The sequence below is a fragment of the Mustela lutreola genome, chromosome 4, assembly GCF_030435805.1.
Source record: "Mustela lutreola isolate mMusLut2 chromosome 4, mMusLut2.pri, whole genome shotgun sequence".
Taxonomy (NCBI): Eukaryota; Metazoa; Chordata; class Mammalia; order Carnivora; family Mustelidae; genus Mustela; species Mustela lutreola.
Window position 1 is genome coordinate 54,704,596 of NC_081293.1, and position 17,845 is coordinate 54,722,440.

The 17,845-nt window shown below is 53.7% G+C and overlaps 1 protein-coding gene across 1 annotated transcript in view; it reads right to left on the bottom strand.

The window, feature by feature from the left end:
• The window catches only part of LOC131828857 (cadherin-23-like), a 269,926-nt gene that overhangs the window by 19,996 nt on the left and 232,085 nt on the right, over window positions 1-17,845 (bottom strand). Inside the window, exons 12-13 of the mRNA XM_059169997.1 lie at window positions 12,894-13,043; window positions 12,265-12,423 (exon numbers count right to left, since the gene is read on the bottom strand). Of these exons, the coding sequence (XP_059025980.1) occupies window positions 12,265-12,423; window positions 12,894-13,043 (309 nt within the window). The remainder of the gene's footprint in view (window positions 1-12,264; window positions 12,424-12,893; window positions 13,044-17,845) is intronic.

Genomic DNA, 17,845 nt, shown 5'->3' on the forward strand with positions numbered 1-17,845 from the left:
TGGGCCAGGAAGGGATTCGGTTTCTGTGAGGAGGCTGTGTTAGTTCATGGTGAAGGGAAAGGACATTGGCATTCAAGAAACAAGGGTTCATGCCTTAGCTCTGCTCCTTCCACAGGTACGGCCTCAGGCAAACACCCAACTTCTCTGAATCTCAACGCTCTCATTTCTAAAACGGGGAGGCTAATTTCTACCTCACCAGGGTGTCATGGGGATTCAACAAGGTAACAAACATAGTTGCTGAGCTCAGTGCCGGACATGTGATAAGAGTACCTGTCATTTGTTTAACACCTGTTCTGTGTCAGGCACTGGGCTAAGTGCTTTATGTATATTATCTCATTGAAGTCCCACAACAAATTCATAAGGAACGAACCTCATTACCATTTTCCAGAAAAGAAAGCTGAGGCACATGAAAGGTTATTCAGCAGAGACTCAACATCCATGATCTCTTTTTCAAATGAACAAAAATTATTATTTTTAGGTGGTATAACACTATCTGCCTAAAATACTAGATTGGCCAGCTTCCTTTGTAGACAAGCACGACCATATAACTAAGTTCTGGCTAAGGAGGTGAAAGCAAAAGTCTGGAAGATATTTCTAGGAAGTCTTCTCAAAAGGGAAGGAAAGTACCCTTCTTTGTGTCCTTCATTCTGCAGCTTAGAATGTGGATGTGATGGCCGGAGCACTAGCAACCACTTTGGACCAAGAAGATGAAGGCCAAGTCTTAGAAATGGGGTGGAGAAGAGAGCTTACAGGAGCCACCCAAGGCTGCTCACCTCTAAATTCCTTTTGCATAGGAGAGAAATTCACTTTGATCTTGTTTAAGAAACCATTTGGGGGAGTATCTGTGACTGGTAGCTGTATTGGATCATTGCTGATACAAGTAATATATTCAAAGCCAAATAGCTCAGAAATAGCAGAATCAGGATAAACTTGGGTGGTTTAAGTCTGGAACTTAGGGTCTTCACCACCCTGCCTCCTGTAGTGAGCACTTGAGGAACACGAGATAATACCAAAACATCATCATCATCATTGCATAGTAAAGTAGACGAGGCTTCTCCTAGAGATGTTCAAACTTGCATTAGTTAGTCATGAAATCAATTGAGTGGGTCATGACTAGTGTTTTAAAAATGAAATCTGGTGGAATAAAATAGAACATACTAAATTGAAAACTGTAAGACGTGATGGAAGAAGTTGAAGAAGACACAAACGGAAAGGCACTCTGTGCTAATGGGTTGGAAGAATGACTATTGTTAAAATGTCCTCACTACCCAAAGCAATCTATGGATTCCATGTAATCTCTATCAAAATTCCAGTGGCATCCCCCACCCAAGAAATAGGACAATCGTAAGACTTACATGGAATCACAAAAGACCCCACACATCCAAAGTCATTTTGACAATGAAGAACAAAGCTGGAGGCATCACGTGCCCAGATTTCCAACTGTATAGTAAAGCTATAGCAATGGGAAGCAGCAGGACACCAGCCTAAGAACAGACATATAGACCAACGGAACAGAACAGAGAGCCCAGAAAAAAACCCACACATATATGATCAACTGATATTTGACAAAGGAGCCAAGAATACTTGATGGAGAAAAGACAGTCTCTCCAGTGAATGATGCTGGGAGCACTGGACAGCCACACGCAAGAGAACGAAACTGGACCACTGCCTCATACCATGCACAAAAATTAACTCAAAGCGGATGAAAGACTTGAATGCAAGACCTGAAACCCATAAAACTCCTAGAAGAAAACACAGGTGGTAGGTATGGGAATGACATTTTGGATCTGACTCCAAAAGCAAAGGCAACAAAAGCTAAAATAAACAAACAGGACCACCTCAGATTACAAAGCTTCTGCACAGTCTGGGAAGCCACCAACAAAATGAAGAGGCAGCCTCCTGGGTGGGAGAGAATAGGCGCAATTCACAGATCTGATAAGGGGTTAATATCCAAAATATATGGAGAACTCCTGCAAACTCAACAGCAGAAAAAGGCCTGATCGAAAGAATGGGAGGAGGAGGACCTGAATAGATATTCTTCCAAGAAGACATCTGGATGGCCAACAGACCCGTGCAAAAGTGCTCAGCATCACAGATCAGCAGGGAGATGCAGATCCAAAAACCACCACGAGCTCACACCTCCCGCCTATCAGAATGGCTGTCGTCGCCAAGATAAGAAACAAATGCTGGTGAGCACGTGGAGGAAAGGGAACGCTGTGCCCTTCTGGAGAGAACATAAACTGGGGTGGCTTCTCTGGAAAACAACATGGAGGTTGCCCCCACATTGAACGTAACCTAGAAATACCGTCTGATCCGGCAATCTCACGTCTGTGTGTTTGTCTGAGAACAAAAAGAAAACACTAACATAGAAAGACACATGCACCCCCCATTCACTGCGGCTTTATTTGCAACAGTCCACATAGCGAAGGAACTCAGGTGTCCGCCCACAGGTGGATAAATAAGGAAAATGCGGTGTATGTTTATGATGGAATATTACCTGGTCATGAAAAAGAAGGAAATCTTGCCATTTGTGACAAGGATGGACCCTGAGGGCATTATGCAAAGGGAAATAAGTCAGAGAAAGACAAACTCTGAATGATCTCACTTAGAGGTGGAACAAAAGACCCAGCTCACAGACACAGAGACTAGACTGGCGTGGTTGCTGGAGGTGGGGAGTGGGAGGAGGGCAGAGCAGGGGAAGGTGATCAAAAGCTAAGAAGTTCTAGTTATAAAATAAATAATTCAAAGGATGTAATGTACAACATGACAATTATAGTTAATGTCACTGCATGGTACATTTGAAAGTTACTGAGAGTAAATCTTAAAAAAGTTCTCATAAAAAAGCCCCCAAATCTAGAAAATGACATTAGAGTGTGCTATTACCTGGGGTCAGGAAGTCCTGTTTTTATTCTAGATACAGATGTGTGTGTGTGTCCTGGGTATGAAGTTAGATGTAGTATTTATAATGGATTATCATAAAAGAAAGTTTGAAAGACATTGACGCAATGGGCATAGGGACTTTGATGCACTCCAGAGAGCAGCTGGCGGGAACAGCAGCCATGGTTCCTCCTACAGGGATAGGGATTATGCAGCAAGAATAAGCCACCCCAAATGCATAGTCTCCACCCAACTTCTCCCTAAACTTCTCTGGGCCCCCACCTCCTCTGCCTTTCTCCCCCAGCTGCTCTGGGGACAAGTCTCAGGCCGAGGCCTTGGGGGCTGCTCCGAGCCCGTCCTGACCAAACCATCCCATCCCAGGGCCCAAAACCTTCCCAGCCCAGGGCACAGGCGGACTCTGTGCGGGCATTTGGCTGACTGCGTTTATGAACTCATTCTGCCTTGGCCACTCTAAAAGCTACCTAATGTCCCTTGGCCCAGGGGGTCCATTTTCTCTGCTCTGGTGTTCTGTGAGCAACTGCCTGAGCAGGAACAATCAGCAGCTAGCCCTGCGAAGGGGGACCCTGACAGGCAGAGTGCAGGGGACCGCAGGCTCTGGGCGCAGGCGGTCACACGCTGTTAACACAGAGGGCCTTAGAGAGCATCCAGCATGACCCCTTCATTTTATAGTTGAGGACACCGAGGTCCAGGAAGCTAGGATGTGCTCAAGGTCATCCGGTAACAGAAGAGCTCCTGCATCCTGGTCCCGTCTCTGGGGACTCCAACAAGAGGCTGGAGCCCAGTGCGGGGTGGCACCTGATGGAAACCAGCAAACAGGAGAGGGACCAGTCGGACAGACCCAGGTTTGAATCCTGCCTTGGATGCTCACTAGCTAGCTGACCCAGGGCCCATGCCTGACCTCTCCCACTCACCAAGGTCTGACCTCTCTGTTTCTGGTCAAGGGGCAAAGGTCAGTGACAGAGCGGCTCTTGTCAAGGATGGGGGATTCTGGAGGCACCCATGAGGGAGGGTTCGAGGGCTTGACAGGCGATGGGGGCTTTCCATCACTTTGCCAAAAGTCAAGTAGCTGAGTGACTGAATGACTGAAAATGATCAGACCTTAAATGAGCTCCAGGGTGATCACTGCAGGGGCAGGGGTGGGGGGCAGGGGCAGCTCTCCATCCTCATACCTGCCCTGCCATGAAGGGCTCCTTCCAGAAGCCCTGGGGGGTGGCGGGCAGATGGCAGCCGGCTGGGTGCTCTCTATCTGTCCTTAGTGCCTGTCCAACCTCTCATCCCATGCCATTTTGGTTTTACGGATTGATATTTAGATTAAAGAGATACACACAGCCCAGGAGCACTGAGGCCTGACAGACAGAGGAACTCAGACCTGTCAATCACAGCTTCCTCCAGCACCACACTGCACTGGCCCCGACAACTGGAGATGAACCCAAAAGTAGCTAGAAGGGGTCCGGAAGTACAGCCTGGACACACCCCAAATGTGGGAGGGCGTGGCTGGCCAGCTTGTGGGGGGACTGGGGTGACACGCGTGCATCTGTGTGTGTGTGTGTGTGTGTGTGTGTGTTTGTGTGTTTCACCTCCCTCTTACCCTCCCCAGGCCGCAGATATTCAATTTTCTTTTAAATGGTGGGGAAATTGGAAGAGATTTTGTTCTGTTTAAGCACAGCTGGAGTCTCAGGTCTCAAGGGACTGGAGAACAATGAGATCAATTAAGATGCCCGCAGTGAAGGGTGTCAGGAGGGGTGGGGAGGGACAGCACCGAGTTGTGGGTTGGGGGCCCGGGGGCCCTTTTCAAGAAGGGGAATGTGGAAGAGGCAGCCCAGGCCTGGCCGGCAGTCCAGCTTTGGCTCTCCTCTGCCTTGACCTGCCCATCTCCATTGGGCTTTGCTCGTCGGGTCATGTTATCTCCCAGACTTACTAATAATTCATGTTAGCAATTTCTGTCACCAGCCTTCTACGCTGATAGAATCCAGTTGAACGGATGCTATCGGAAGCAGGGAGAAGGCCACCATTCTAGAACAGTGCGGAGAGCCCTGGACACTTGGCGGGCAGCAGGGACTGGAAAGGCGACCAAAGCCTGGGCGATGCGGGGGTTGGTGGGGGGGGCTTGGACCACCGCCTCTCCACCACCACATTGTCCCGCAGCACTTCAGAGATGGAAGATGAAACTGAAACCCAGGGAAAGGAAGCTATTAGCCTGAGGGCAACCTGCTGGTAAGAAGCTAAGACAGGACTCCTACATGGTGTCTGCCCACCTGGGCACTGGCCAAAGTGCACAGCCCACCTGGCGGGCAGGTGGAGAGGAAAACAGGTGAAGGACCTTGCTGGGCCTGGGAGGAATGGGAGAGCCGGGGCCCAGACGGAGTGGGAGCTCGGCTATCACCTCTCGCCTGCTCTCCCAGCCTCTGCCTGGGTGCCTTCCACGTCCTCGCTCTTCCCCACCCCAACCTCAGCCTATTCCCCAGATGGCAAGGCCCGTGATCCATCGGATCTCCCTGTCCCGTCCATTCACCTCCCAACGGCCTCTCCTCCACCTACACCCCCAGGCTCTAGTCTCAAAGTCTTTCTCTGCAGGTGTGTCCCTGCCTCAGCCTGGGGCAGCTCTTTCCCAAATTCTACCTCCCTCTCCCTTCCTTCAGGCCTCTATGCATGGCCACCTTTTGTGAGAGGTGTGTGTCCCCTGACCCCCTTGGAGCACATAGGGACACTGACACCCCTCATGCTCCCTGCCGGCCCAGCTCTATTTTTCCCCATGACACTCCCCCCACTTGACACACACTGTGCTTACTAGCTCATCCTGCCTCCTGCCCCTGGAATGGGTGGGGATGTCTGTCCCGTTCACTGCTGTCATTCTAGGCCCCTGATAAACTGTCACCGGATAGAGGATGGTAGTTGCCTCTGGGGGCCCCCCGGGCCTCAGAGAGCATGAAGTGATGCTCGGGGAGGGACAGTGGGTTAAGGCTTCTGCAGTGGAGACGCAGGGGTTCACAGAGGGCACCGTACTCTGCCTGGCAGCAGCCAAAGAAGCAGAGTCAACTCCTGCTCATCTGTGCGCGGAGCCAGGCTGAGAGGCTGTGTGCACTTCAGCCTTGACCTTGCAATCACATGCCCTGATGAGGCAGGCGATCCTGGACTCCGGTGGCCATCATACCTCCCAGCCCCTGCCTTTGTTCTTGGGCTGGGGTCTGTGACCCAAGATTCTGCTTGCTCCAGGGAAGTTTCCAGTGCACAGTGGGGAAGAAAGGATATGAGCCACGAAATCCCTGAGCGGTGAGAACAGCCACGGAAAAGGAGGTGCAGGGTACACGGGGCAGCTGGGACAAAGGGGTATTGAATTGGAGCTCTGATTCCAAGACACCCACATTTGTGTAAATGCTTTCACATTCTGTCTATTGAGAGCTGGGGGTGTCTCCATCCCCTGCCCTTGATGTTCACGAACTTGCTTGGGGGACTCCCTATAACCAACGGAAGTCAGAGTCAAGGACCAGGTGAACTTGAGGCTAGGTCAGAAATGGCCACATAGCTTCCACCTGGTCCTCTTGGGACACGCTTTCCTCAGAGGCCTCCTCTGAGGTGCTCCCTCTCAGAATGCCTACCCCACGGGGAAAGGCCGTGTGTGGGTGCTCACGACAGTCAGGTTGAGCACCAGACACCAGACGGAGGTGCCTCCAGCTGCTGGAGTCACCCCCAGCCCGGGAGCTGTAGAGAAGAACCCCCTTGCTGAGCTCTGTCCATGATGTTGACCTGCCTAGCCTGTGAGGATCGGAAAATAGCTGTCGCTTCATGCAGCCAAGTTGGGGTGGTTTCTGATGCAACAGAAAGCAGAGCAAGCTCTGAGGGTCCCCGCTCAGGGCCCGCCACCAAGCAAGCATGAGTGGAGTATGTCAAGTGTGGGGACGCATGAAACCAGCTGAGAAGGGCGCGCCTGTTGGCGGAGAATGCTAAACTCCCATGGCCAGGACAAGCTCTGCCATTTGCAGGGCCCAGCGCAAAGTGAACACAAGGGCCCCTTGTTCAAAAATTAAGAATTTCCAGGCAGTGACAACAGTGTACCAGGCCAAGGGTGGGGCCTTCTGAATCCAGGTCCCTGAGAGCGTGCCCAGGCCACACATACACCCTCTGGTCACATCTGCCTACCTCTGAGCACACTGCTGGCCGGGCTTGGTGCTGAGTGCCTTCCCACGCTGTCCCCCTCTATTCTCACAGCAGCCCTCCCCAGTAGGACCTCTCAGCACACCTGCCTAGGCTGGAGACGACACAGGCTCAGTGGCCTGTCAAGGGCCCCTCTTGGCAGAGCTGGACTTGCACACACGCTGAAGAGTAGAGGGTAGCTGTATCGGGGTCCCTGAAGGCCACTGATGATAAAAACCACTGTGGACCACTGTGAGCCCTTGACCCACAATGGGGTCTCCCAGCAACCTTGCCCTCTGTGTTGGGGAGGTGCTATTTTGCTCACCTGATGGGAAAGAAGCCAAACCTGGAGAAGGAGGGGCCAGCCCATAGCAGAACTGGATTCACAACCCTGCCCAAGATGTTACCAGTCTCCCGAGGACAGGCTGGGAAGAGGGGCAGGGAGGAGAGAGCAGAACCATGCCTGTCAGCCCCTACAAGGCCAAGGATAGCCAAGGGGGTAGCACCCTACCCCTGTGCTGAGCAAACTGGGCCCCATGTGTACCCAGTCATGGTGCTTACATGCCTCTTTCTTGCTTTGATTTCTACACCTAGAGAATCTTATCTTGTCTGATAGTCCATCTTCTGCCCATTCCTGCTGTGCCCTAGCTCTCTGGAGCAGGGACAGAAGGCTCTGGAGGACAGTAAGATCTGCCCTGGGAGTAACCTTCCCAACTGCTGCTCCTTCTCGGCATCCTTCCCCGATGGAGCTAATGAATCTGGGCACATGATTCCCTTATTGCGGGAGGCCAGGCCGGCTCACTGCACACCCCAGGTACAACGTCTCTCAGCAGCCTCCCAAATGCCTGCCTGCCATAGGCCACCACATGGAATAGGTAGAAGAATGGAGACAGTCTGCTACATGGTTTTTTCACTGTCGGAACAGCAGCCCCATGGTTATATTCAGGGTGAGTGGCAATGCAGGACCAAGAGTGTGCTGAACCCTGTCCACATCACCAAAATAAAACTCCACCACTCTACAGAGAACACCGCCCTCTCTATATTCTAGCCACAGGGCCTTTGCACATGCTCTTCCCTCCTTGTTCAATGTGCTTCCCTCCCCTCACTCATCTGTTAATGCCTACTCAATTGCTGATTCCTCAGGGAAGACTTCCCTGACTCCAGTCAAGGTCAGAAGTTCTGTTACAGGTGTTCATTGCTCCCTAATAACAAGTAATAACATCATAACAAGTAATCATTAAGATAACATCATAAAAAGTAATAATTAAAGATTCATTTCTTAGTATTAACTCATGCTTCCCCAGGAGACTGTAAACTTCATGCAGACAAGATGCACATCACCATGGTCCTTAGGGCCACAAGCCTGGTACACACTAGGTATTCAAAAAACGTTTGTTGGATGAACAAATGATTGGAGTGCTTTCTTACTGCTCAGGAAAAACTGCTGGGCACCAAGTACCAATTGGACAGGCTGCAGGCCTGCCCCAAGCCCAGGAAGAAGACACTCCAGAGTCTTAACACCTAACCCTTGCCAGGTCGGGAGGCAGGATGGGAAGGCAAGAATCAGAGCACCTCTGGGACAAGAGAGGGGGACAAACCACACAGCCTAGAGGATGGGGAGCCCCCAACAGTATATGGGAACTTTTATAAGTGTTCATGAACACAGACGTGTGTAACACATGCACCGAGCACATGGAGCTGCACGCACATTGTGCACGACATGCTCACGCGCGCGCACACACGTCTATATCCTCCCAAACAATGTGGGTGCATGTGCACCTGCACATCCCTCCCCTGCGTGGTCACCCTCTAGAGAACTGGCTCTGACGAGCACAGATGTCTGTCCTGCTCCTCCTGACCTCCAGCTCCGGGCTGCCTTGGGTGAAGTGCTCCAGTCTCCCTGACTTGGTCTTCTCCTCAGTGCAAGAAGCTCCCCCCACCTCTGACCCTCCAGCACCTGGGGCCCTACAGAACTGGACATTCACCTGACAATGCCAGAGGATCTCAAAGGGCTCACGTATCACCCAGAGACACAAGGCCTGGAGCAGCCCCGCAGTCTGTCCCCCCGGCTTCTGCAGAGAACGCTCCAAAGCTCCTCTCTTTCCCCTCTGCTCTGAGCATAACTGAAAAGACAAGCTCAGTGGTTCAATACAGAACCTTCTGGCAGGGCAGCCCTGGTTGGCTAAGAGCCTACAGCTCAGGGTCAGGCAGTCTTCTGGTGAATTTCAGCTCCATCACTTGTTAGCCCTGGGGCCCTGAGCAAGCTGTGTGTTACTTAACATGAGCCTCTGTTTCCTCACCTGTACGGTGAGAAGGATGGCACGTGTGGGGGGTTAGAAACAGTGCGTGTGAAGTACCTGTTTCCAGCCAGGGCTCACGGGGGACAGCCACACCCTCAGAGGTCAGCTCGAGGTCTGGAAGGGGCATTGGACATGTCTTAGTCCATCTTGCCCATTTTACAAATAAGTTGCAAAAAGAAAAGCAGTTTCTGCCCTTGCCACCCAAGGTTGGCCAGGACCAGAGTCGGTGGTCAAGGTCAAGCCTCTGCACCCTGGGTCCCCACTCTGTCTTGTCCACCACTGGGCATTCCTTTTGCTGTAACTGGTGGTGGGTGTTGGGGCTTAAGGGCCTCAAAACCTGGGCTGGGGGAGGTCAGGGAGGGGCAAGGGTCCAGCCCTCCAACCCGGCTGGGAGACCAAGCTGGAGATGATGGCCTTTCTTCTCTCAGCTTCTCCACTCCCGTCAGACTGCTGCCTCCCCGACCAGGATGGATAAAGAGCCCACAGAGGCCAGGCCCGTGCCTGGTGGGGGCTGGGGAGGACCCTCACAGCAGGCTCTGCCTCAGCCCTCAGTGCAAATTAAAACATTTTCCTTTTCTTCATAATTTTTTTTCCTGACACAACTGCCCATGAAACATTTTAATAACATCCTAGAAAAGGTCATGGAGAAGGAATTTCACAGTCCCTGAGCAAGCAGCTATAACTTCAGCTCCTCCTGCAGCAAAGGAGGTGGAAAGATCAGGCTCACCCTGGAAAATGGGGGGTGGGGGTAGGGATGGGGAGGCCAGGTCAGGCTGGCAGGGTGCCAGGTGTGGCCACAAAATACGCTCCCAGCTAGAGGCCTGGAAGTGCCCTGGAGGAGACTGGGAGATGATGGTGGGTAAGCAGGGCTGCCTAGGGGAAGCTCCTGCACCCAGCATCACACTTCTTGACAGCAGCCTGAGGTCTCATGCCCATTCTGCAGATGAGGAAATGGAGGTCCTCAGACTGACGTGGATAGAAGGTGAGGAAAGCAGGACCCCCAGTTCCCCGGGAGGTCCTGGGCTCTCGTAAGCACACAGCCTGGGTACTAGAATTTATTATTGGGTTAAATAGGCTTTCATGTCTGCACAATCCCACAGCCCTAGGGCCAGGGGGTTGAGAAGGAGGTGGGCAAGGCTTAAACGGATGCAGCGACTAGAGGCTGGCCAGGGGAGAGACACCCAAAGGAGGCTAGATGCATCCATTAAACAAGCAGAGAGGAACTGGAGAAGGCAGTGTAGGTGGCAGGCAGGAGCCGTTGTGAGCACCTGCTCCCCACTGGTGGCCCCAGAACAGACTGGGCCGAACCCATTGTCCTTGGCACCAGCAACTGGTCACCAGCCAAGGTATGTCCTAGGTTTCACAAACCTTCCCCAGGGCCACGGGAACTTGGGACTGCAAAGTGAGACCACCATCCCCAGCAAGAATACTGGGGAGAAGTCCCTAGGCACCCACCAAGACGGACACCTGGATTCTTTGCCATGTGGTCCCCGGCTTGCTGGGGCCCTGAAGTCCAGGCTGCTTGGGTGTCCTTCACTCTGATGTTTGAAGATGGCTGGGGGGAGCGGGGCTGCAGACACTCTGGCACTTGCTCTCCAGCTGGGCCCCTAGAGGCTGCAAGAGGATCCACAGGGGGGCCCCCAAGCACCAGGTGACAGATTACGAGGAGCACTTTGGTGGAAAACGGGGGGGCCACAGCCTGGGGAAGCAGGCAGGGAGGGAAACAGCCACGGTAGACTTAGTGTTTATGTCTGAGGGCCCGCCTAGCTGAACATCTGTTTGAAATATTAATAACTGTCAGATGGGAAGGGCCTGGGGCTCAGTACAGTTTCACACCATCTGTCGGTAGAGTAAACACACTTCAGAACAGTGGGCCTGGGATTAGCAGGCGATGGCTTGGATAAGAACGGAGTAAGAACGGAGCAAGATATGGCAGCAAGGACCCCGAGCCCTTCCGTGTGGGCAGAGAAGAGCAGCAGTGAGCTCAAATCTATCACAGGTACTGAGCACCTACTAGGCGTATGAGCTGAGCTTACGTAGCAACACGTCTGCTGCCTTGATCTGCCAGACAACCAGTCCTCTTTGCTCTGCTAACAGAAGCCCCTTCCACATAGCCCCTTCCCCACTTCTAGCCCACAGAGTTTGCACGGAGTGGACCTAACCCCTGGCTCCACCGGCAAGAGTGTGACCCATCTCTGGGAGATGAGGATCAAGATGATGGGCTCCAGCATGGCTCAGCAAGGAGACTCAATTGTGGGACTTGTGCTGGAACTAATGAAAAAGATGACTGTTTTCCCACTAGGGTTGATACATTGGTAAGAAGCAAGCCTGGGGGTGTTGGTGTCCCTCTTGGCCAATGTAAGAAAAGCAGAGCCTGGTGCTAAAGTCAGATTCTTGCTAACGGAGTGCCTGGGTACAGCCATGCCTGATATCATTTATACTTTGATTTATAAGAGCTGATACACTTTTGGCTTGAACCACTTAAGAGCTTGTGTCCCTTGCCAGCAAGGGTACTAAATGATACGAATGGGACACTGGAAGGGCCCTTTGTCAAAGTCCCAGCCAAGGGCAGCTGGGGATGGCCAGGCACCCTCAAAGAGTCCATTCTTCCCTGGTGCTTAGAGGGACGGTGGCCCTCCTCGGAGATGGCTGCCCCCATCCCCACTAGAGGGCATTTCTAGGGCTCCTGGCTCACCTAGACTCAGTTCCTCTCAGGGACAAGGCAGAATACTGGTGTTCTCTTCCCACATTGTTGCCGGGACCCTGGGAACCCCATCATAAAGACTCCAGAGGTTTTAAGACACAAACACCACAGCTTCTAGGGCTCAGGCGCACCGCCTTCCCTGACTGCCCATGTTTCTTGGCCCATTCCCTCTGGCTGCCTCCCTGTGGTCTTCCCCAGAGCTCAGTAGCCCGGTGAAAGAGCAGGACTCACCAGGACTGTCAGCACAGATGTCCCCACGGTGACGTTCTCATACAAGCTGACGTTGTACAGCGGCTGGCTGAAGATGGGCCGGTTGTCATTCTCGTTGATGAGGGTGATCTTCACTTTGGCGTAGCCCACGTGGTCAGGCACGCTCTCGTTGGCAAAGAGCTGGGTGTGCAGAGCAGGGGCCCAGGTGAGCTCTCGCATGCTCCCGGAACCTTGTCCCCCTAAGTCCTCCTGGGGTCTTTGCAGGTCCAAACCCAGAGTTCCTGTCTGAGTCAGTGCCTATCCCAGGTGTGTGCTGCTGGGAGTCTCTCCATCAGGGACTGGAAGCCAGGATGGCTGCGGATTCTGCTGGGGCCTGGGCCGGTGGGGACTTGGGCAGTGAGGCTCCTTATGGGTCTCAGGGGCCGTGACCGTGTCTGGTAAATTGCTGCTCAATTCCCAGACATTTCCTTGTCTTCCTTGAAAAGGGAGGCTCAGCCCAGCCCCTGCCATTGGCTCTGTGGGCTTCCTGGAGTTGGACCCATAGGGGAAGAATGGGGAGAGCTGGAAGGGGGAATTTTAGGAGATGGTGTCACCCTCTGCCTCCCCTGAAAGCCCCCCACCTGGCGAAGAAAAAGGGAGGGGGGCCTTACGTCAAAGTCGTAGCGGTCCACAGTCTCATAGTCCAGGGGGACGGCCACCCGGATGCGGATGTCTGCTTTCCCTTGGACAGAGGTGGGGGAGATGATGAAGTGCTGGGAGTTGTTCCCCACCAGGTACACCTCGAACATGCTGTTCAGGCCCTGGGGCAGAATGGAGAAGAAACCAGTCAGAAGGGGCTTAGGAGGCCACGGGTCCGGAGCAGAGTGGCTTTGGTGGAGGTAGAGAAGGGACAGTGTCCATAGCAGGGCTTGCAAGCACCCCACCCGAGAGCGGTCTGGCCTCCTCTGGGTGACCCCAGTCTGGCTCTCAGACCCTGCCTCCTGCCCATGTCCAGGCCCACTGGAAGTCTCTGCTAGTTCTTTTTGCCTTTGTTATGCCTTCAGACGCCCCAAATATCCCTTCCAGATGGTTCGGTTCATTTCCCATCTCTTGTTCCCTTCCTCAGTCCCAGTGACCCCAACTGGAGAGGTTCTGTACCTGCAAGACCCAGCAGGGAGACAGGACAGAGGGTGTGAAGGGAGGGGAGAGAAGCAAGTATGTGTCCTTGGCAGGCGTGGGCAGGAGAGGGCAACGGACAGCGCAGGGTGTGGCTTCTTCCCCTCCCTCCCCCCAGAAGGTGTCAATCAGGGAGAACACTGGCTTCCTTACACATGGAATGGGAATTTCTCAAGCAGCTAAATGGTGAAGTGAACCCCTATGGACCCCCTACACTGTGGCCAGCTAGTGGTGACCCGGAGGACACTGGGTCCTAGGTAGCTAGGAGCTGCCATGTCCTCCAAGGGCTCTGTTGTGGCCCAGCAGCTCAAGTCCGTGGTTTCCAGTGGGAGTGGGTGGGTGTGTGCTTCACTCCAAGTCAGGTGTTTCTGATCCTTCTAACAGGGCCAGAGCTCACAGAGCCCTCAAATACCACTTGGCTTGTTCCAACACAAAGGGTGTGAGGTTTCCATACTATCCAAGACCTCAGATCCAAAGAACCATTGCTGAAGGTGGGAGACGTGGTTTCCTGACTCCCCAGAGTCTGGTCTGCTCAGAGATGGATTCAACTCCCTACAGGGGGTAGCTACCCCCAAATAAGCCTCCTTCAACCTAGGGGGACGGCTTGTGGTTTGTAACCAATCCGTGGAGAACCTCTCCTGACCCTTACTGCAGATGCCACCGGGTTACAGACCTGGGCTTCGAGCGCCAGGAGGGAATTTCCGCCTGCCCATGCTGCTCGCCCCTGGCCCAGTGCCCAGCATAACCCCACTATGTGTGTGTTTCTTTGGAACTGAGGGCAGGCAAAGGAAGCATGCCTCTCTTCTGGTTGCCCAGGGATGCCTTCCAGAACCTGTTCCTGCTGGGAAGGGAGCAGCCAGGCCATCTGAAAGCCTTTCCTTGCTCAGAAGGGGATGGTCCTGGCAAGACTGTAAAGGATAACCCCCAGTGAAGCCTGAGAATTCACGAGATCCTTCCAGCCCTGGGACTGTCCCACAAGTGGTCGAACACATTTGTGGAATGAACGCACATGAACATTTACCCACCAGTCTCTTGAGTTTTTGTTTTTGTTTTTTCTATTTGCAATTACAAATTACCAAAACAGGAACACTGCCAATCTTGGGGTCCAGACAAGCAGCAGGGCCTCCAAAGCCCCCCCAACCCAGAGTGGCTCCCGCAGATGGTGCAGGCAATGCTCCCGTGGCCCTGTTAGCTCGTGGAGTCCTCAGTTCTCCCTGGCATGGAATCCATTCGTCTGACGGAGGCCCAATTAAATGCCCGAAGGGGCACTAATAGCCAAGGCCGGCAGAGTGTGACAGCTCCAAGCAGGTGACACCAACGCCTCTCCCTCCACCACAGGACTTGGAGGCCGGAGAAGGTGGGGGTGGGCTGAGCTGTGCCTGGGCCGATGGAGCCACACCCCCTCCGCAACCCCTCCCCCATGTGCCCACCGCCCCCCTCCCCCAGCCCTGGCCCTTCCCAGGCTCACTTACCAAGTTCTGTCAGTGGGAGTTGGTCAAAGGTATGGAGACAGAGAAGGAGCCGGAAAGGCACGGAGAAGAGGAAGAAACCGGAAAGAAAAGATGGTGAGATCTGAGGTCAGAGGAAGGCAGAGGGGCCCAGTGGACCCTAGGAGCATACCCTGCTTCAGAGGAAGAGCCCCTTTCTTGTCTGAGGGGCCCCAAACCCAGAGGAAGGAGAGGGAAGCAGAGGAAGAGGGTGCCAGGGGTCCTGAGCACACTGGGTCCTCACCCAGAGGGAGGTCGGGAAGGGGACAGCGCTGGGGGAGAGAGGGATGGGCCACACTCCTATGTCCTCCCCCCAGGAGCTTAGACCACACCCCTGCAGAAACGACCCTGAGCACGGTCACGTTTCAATCTTCCTAACACAGAAAATGCTAAGACCTGATACATACAGACCTGGGAAGTTTTTACATAGCTCTAAAGTGTAAAGGGCATGCTGTGGTCTCCCTGTCCCTGCTGGCCCAGCTGCTGGAGAGCCTTCTCTAGAGGCCACCGCACCTCATCCAGGGGTCTCTTCCCAAGCAAAGTCATGCACATATGACGAGCTCCACATATCCGTGGCTTCCCTCCCCACCCCCACACCCCCCCGCAAACGGCAGCACACGGCACGCATCGCTCTGGGTGGGGTTTGGTCCCGGAGAGCCGGGTCGTGAAGGATGTTCCCTAAGTGTACAAACAGGGGCCAATATGAACGACAGCACGGCACACAGTTACTGGTATCTGCTCTCTGTCAGACACTGTCCAGAATAAGCACAGAATTCTCCTCTGTGGTTTCTGGGGAATGTTGGGCGTCCTCAAAGTCCCAGAGCACGCCCCGGGCAGTGTAAACCCACAGGAAAGCAGGGACACAGTGGGAGCTCAAGAAGCCACTGGGTTTTGGCTGCTTTTCCTCACCCAGTCCTCTGGGTGGTCCTCTTCCTACAGGCCGTAGGGTGGAGATGAAGGAACATGGGAGCTTGGAAACCTCTCCAGAGGAAATGGAGTTCAGAGAGGTTGAGTGAGTCACCCAAGGGTGCACAGCCTGTTGGCAGCCGAGTGGAGATAAAAGCCGAGGCCAGGGTGCCATCTAGGCTGAGGGAAGTGGGGTCAGGACCATAGGAGTTCCCAGAGCAGACTGAGGAGGCAGAGGTAACGTTGAGCTCCCCAGGGTGGAATTTGAGCGAGCGCCAGCAGATGAGGCCAAGCCAGGAAGGCTGCCTCAAGAAGGGGAGTTCTGAACTGGCTTTAGGAACGAAGGGAAAATGAGCTAGAAGAGGAGGGGTTCCATATGGAGGAAGTGGCTTTACACGTGGAACTCTGTCCTTAGCGTGTATCAGAAGCACCTAGAGGCTTTGATAAGCTACAGACTGTTGCCCTCAGCCAGGACTTGTGAAATTAGAAATTCCTGTTAATTTCTACTTCTAACAAGCTTCAGGTGCTGCCTGCCCTGCTACTTCTGGTCTGGGAGCCACCCACCCCCTGCCATCTCTGCAAAGGCATGGAGCAAGAATGAGGAATTAGTAAGGAGGCAGACTGGGAGCGGATTTGCAAAGGTGTGTGTGGGGAAGAGCTGGCGAGATTGTTGGGATAGTAGGAGGCTGGGGCATAGGGGCTGCCCATGCTCCCTAGAGAACCACATTGTGCAGCTAGGGCTGTGGAAACACCAGTAGGGGCAGGCAGGAGCTTAGCAGCACCCACAGGGTTCCAGAGGGGTGAGTGGGGGAGAGGCACAGCGGGAGTGCTCCATCGGATCACCCAGCAAAATCTCCTGGGGGGTCTTTAAAATATCCCCATGACTAAGCTGTACCCCAGACCAAGCAAATCAGATGTGGGTGAGGAGGAGAGACCAGAACTCTGGACCTCAGAACATTCTCTACATTATTCATTCTAATGTGCGTCCAAGGGTGAGAACCAGTAGGGCAGAGAGGTGCTTCTTCGAGCAGGGCACAGGGACAGGTAGCTGAGCTTTATCAAAAACATCATTAGAAATGCATCTTTTGGAGGGCACCTGGGTGGCGGCTCAGTGGGTTAAAGCCTCTGCCTTCTGCTTAGGTAATGATCCCAGGGTCCTGGGATAGAGCCCTGCATCAGGCTCTCTGCTTGGCGGGGAGCCTGCTTCCCCCCCTCTCTCTGCCTGCCTCTCTGCCTACTTGTGATCTCTGTCAAATATATAAATAAAATCTTAAAAAAAAAATAAGAGAAATGCATATTTTGGGCCATGCCCAAATCTACTCTTTGGAAACACTGGGGTTGTGCGGCCAGCACCGTCCAGCCAGCCCTCCAGGTGTCTATTACTCCCAGGTTTGAGAACCGCCAGGAAGAGCAAGGCAAGGCAGGGAGCAAGCCTGAGAGCAGGGAAGAAGACTGAGCAGTGAGGTGTGGTGGGTGAGCCACTGCGGAGAGAAAACAGAGTAAACAGCTCATGGGGTTGTAAAGGTATGGGGGTGGGGGCTGGAGCTGCCACGTGGTACCTGGACAGAGGACCAGAGCAAGGGGTGGAAGAGATGCCTGGGAAGTTGGGACTCAGTGCACTGTGGACTCAGCTTGGGTACCTGACCCCTCAGGCCAGGTTTCTGGGTCTCAAGGAATGAGGTCCCTGCCCTTCCATATTTGCCACCTGGGGCGAGTTCACTCCCTGCTGCAGTGGTCCTGAGACCCCCGGGCAACCTTCCCGCTAAGTCTCATTAAATGCTCAGCCTGTCCCTTTCAGAACCTGCCCAGCGGCCAGGTCCTGCTGGGACTTGGCTTGTGACTGTGGACCCCCTTGGGCTGGGATGGGTGTGTGATACTCACCCAGGTCACCAAAGCGGTGCGGAACCCCGATTAACTGCGGTCCTCTGCCAGGCAGCTCCTGTTCATTAAGCCCTGTGTGCCCCACCGGACTTAACCAGAATCTTTATGGACATCAGCATTCGCACACCCCTTTCTTGGAGAAGGAAAGCGAGGCCCGAGAGGGCAACTCGTTC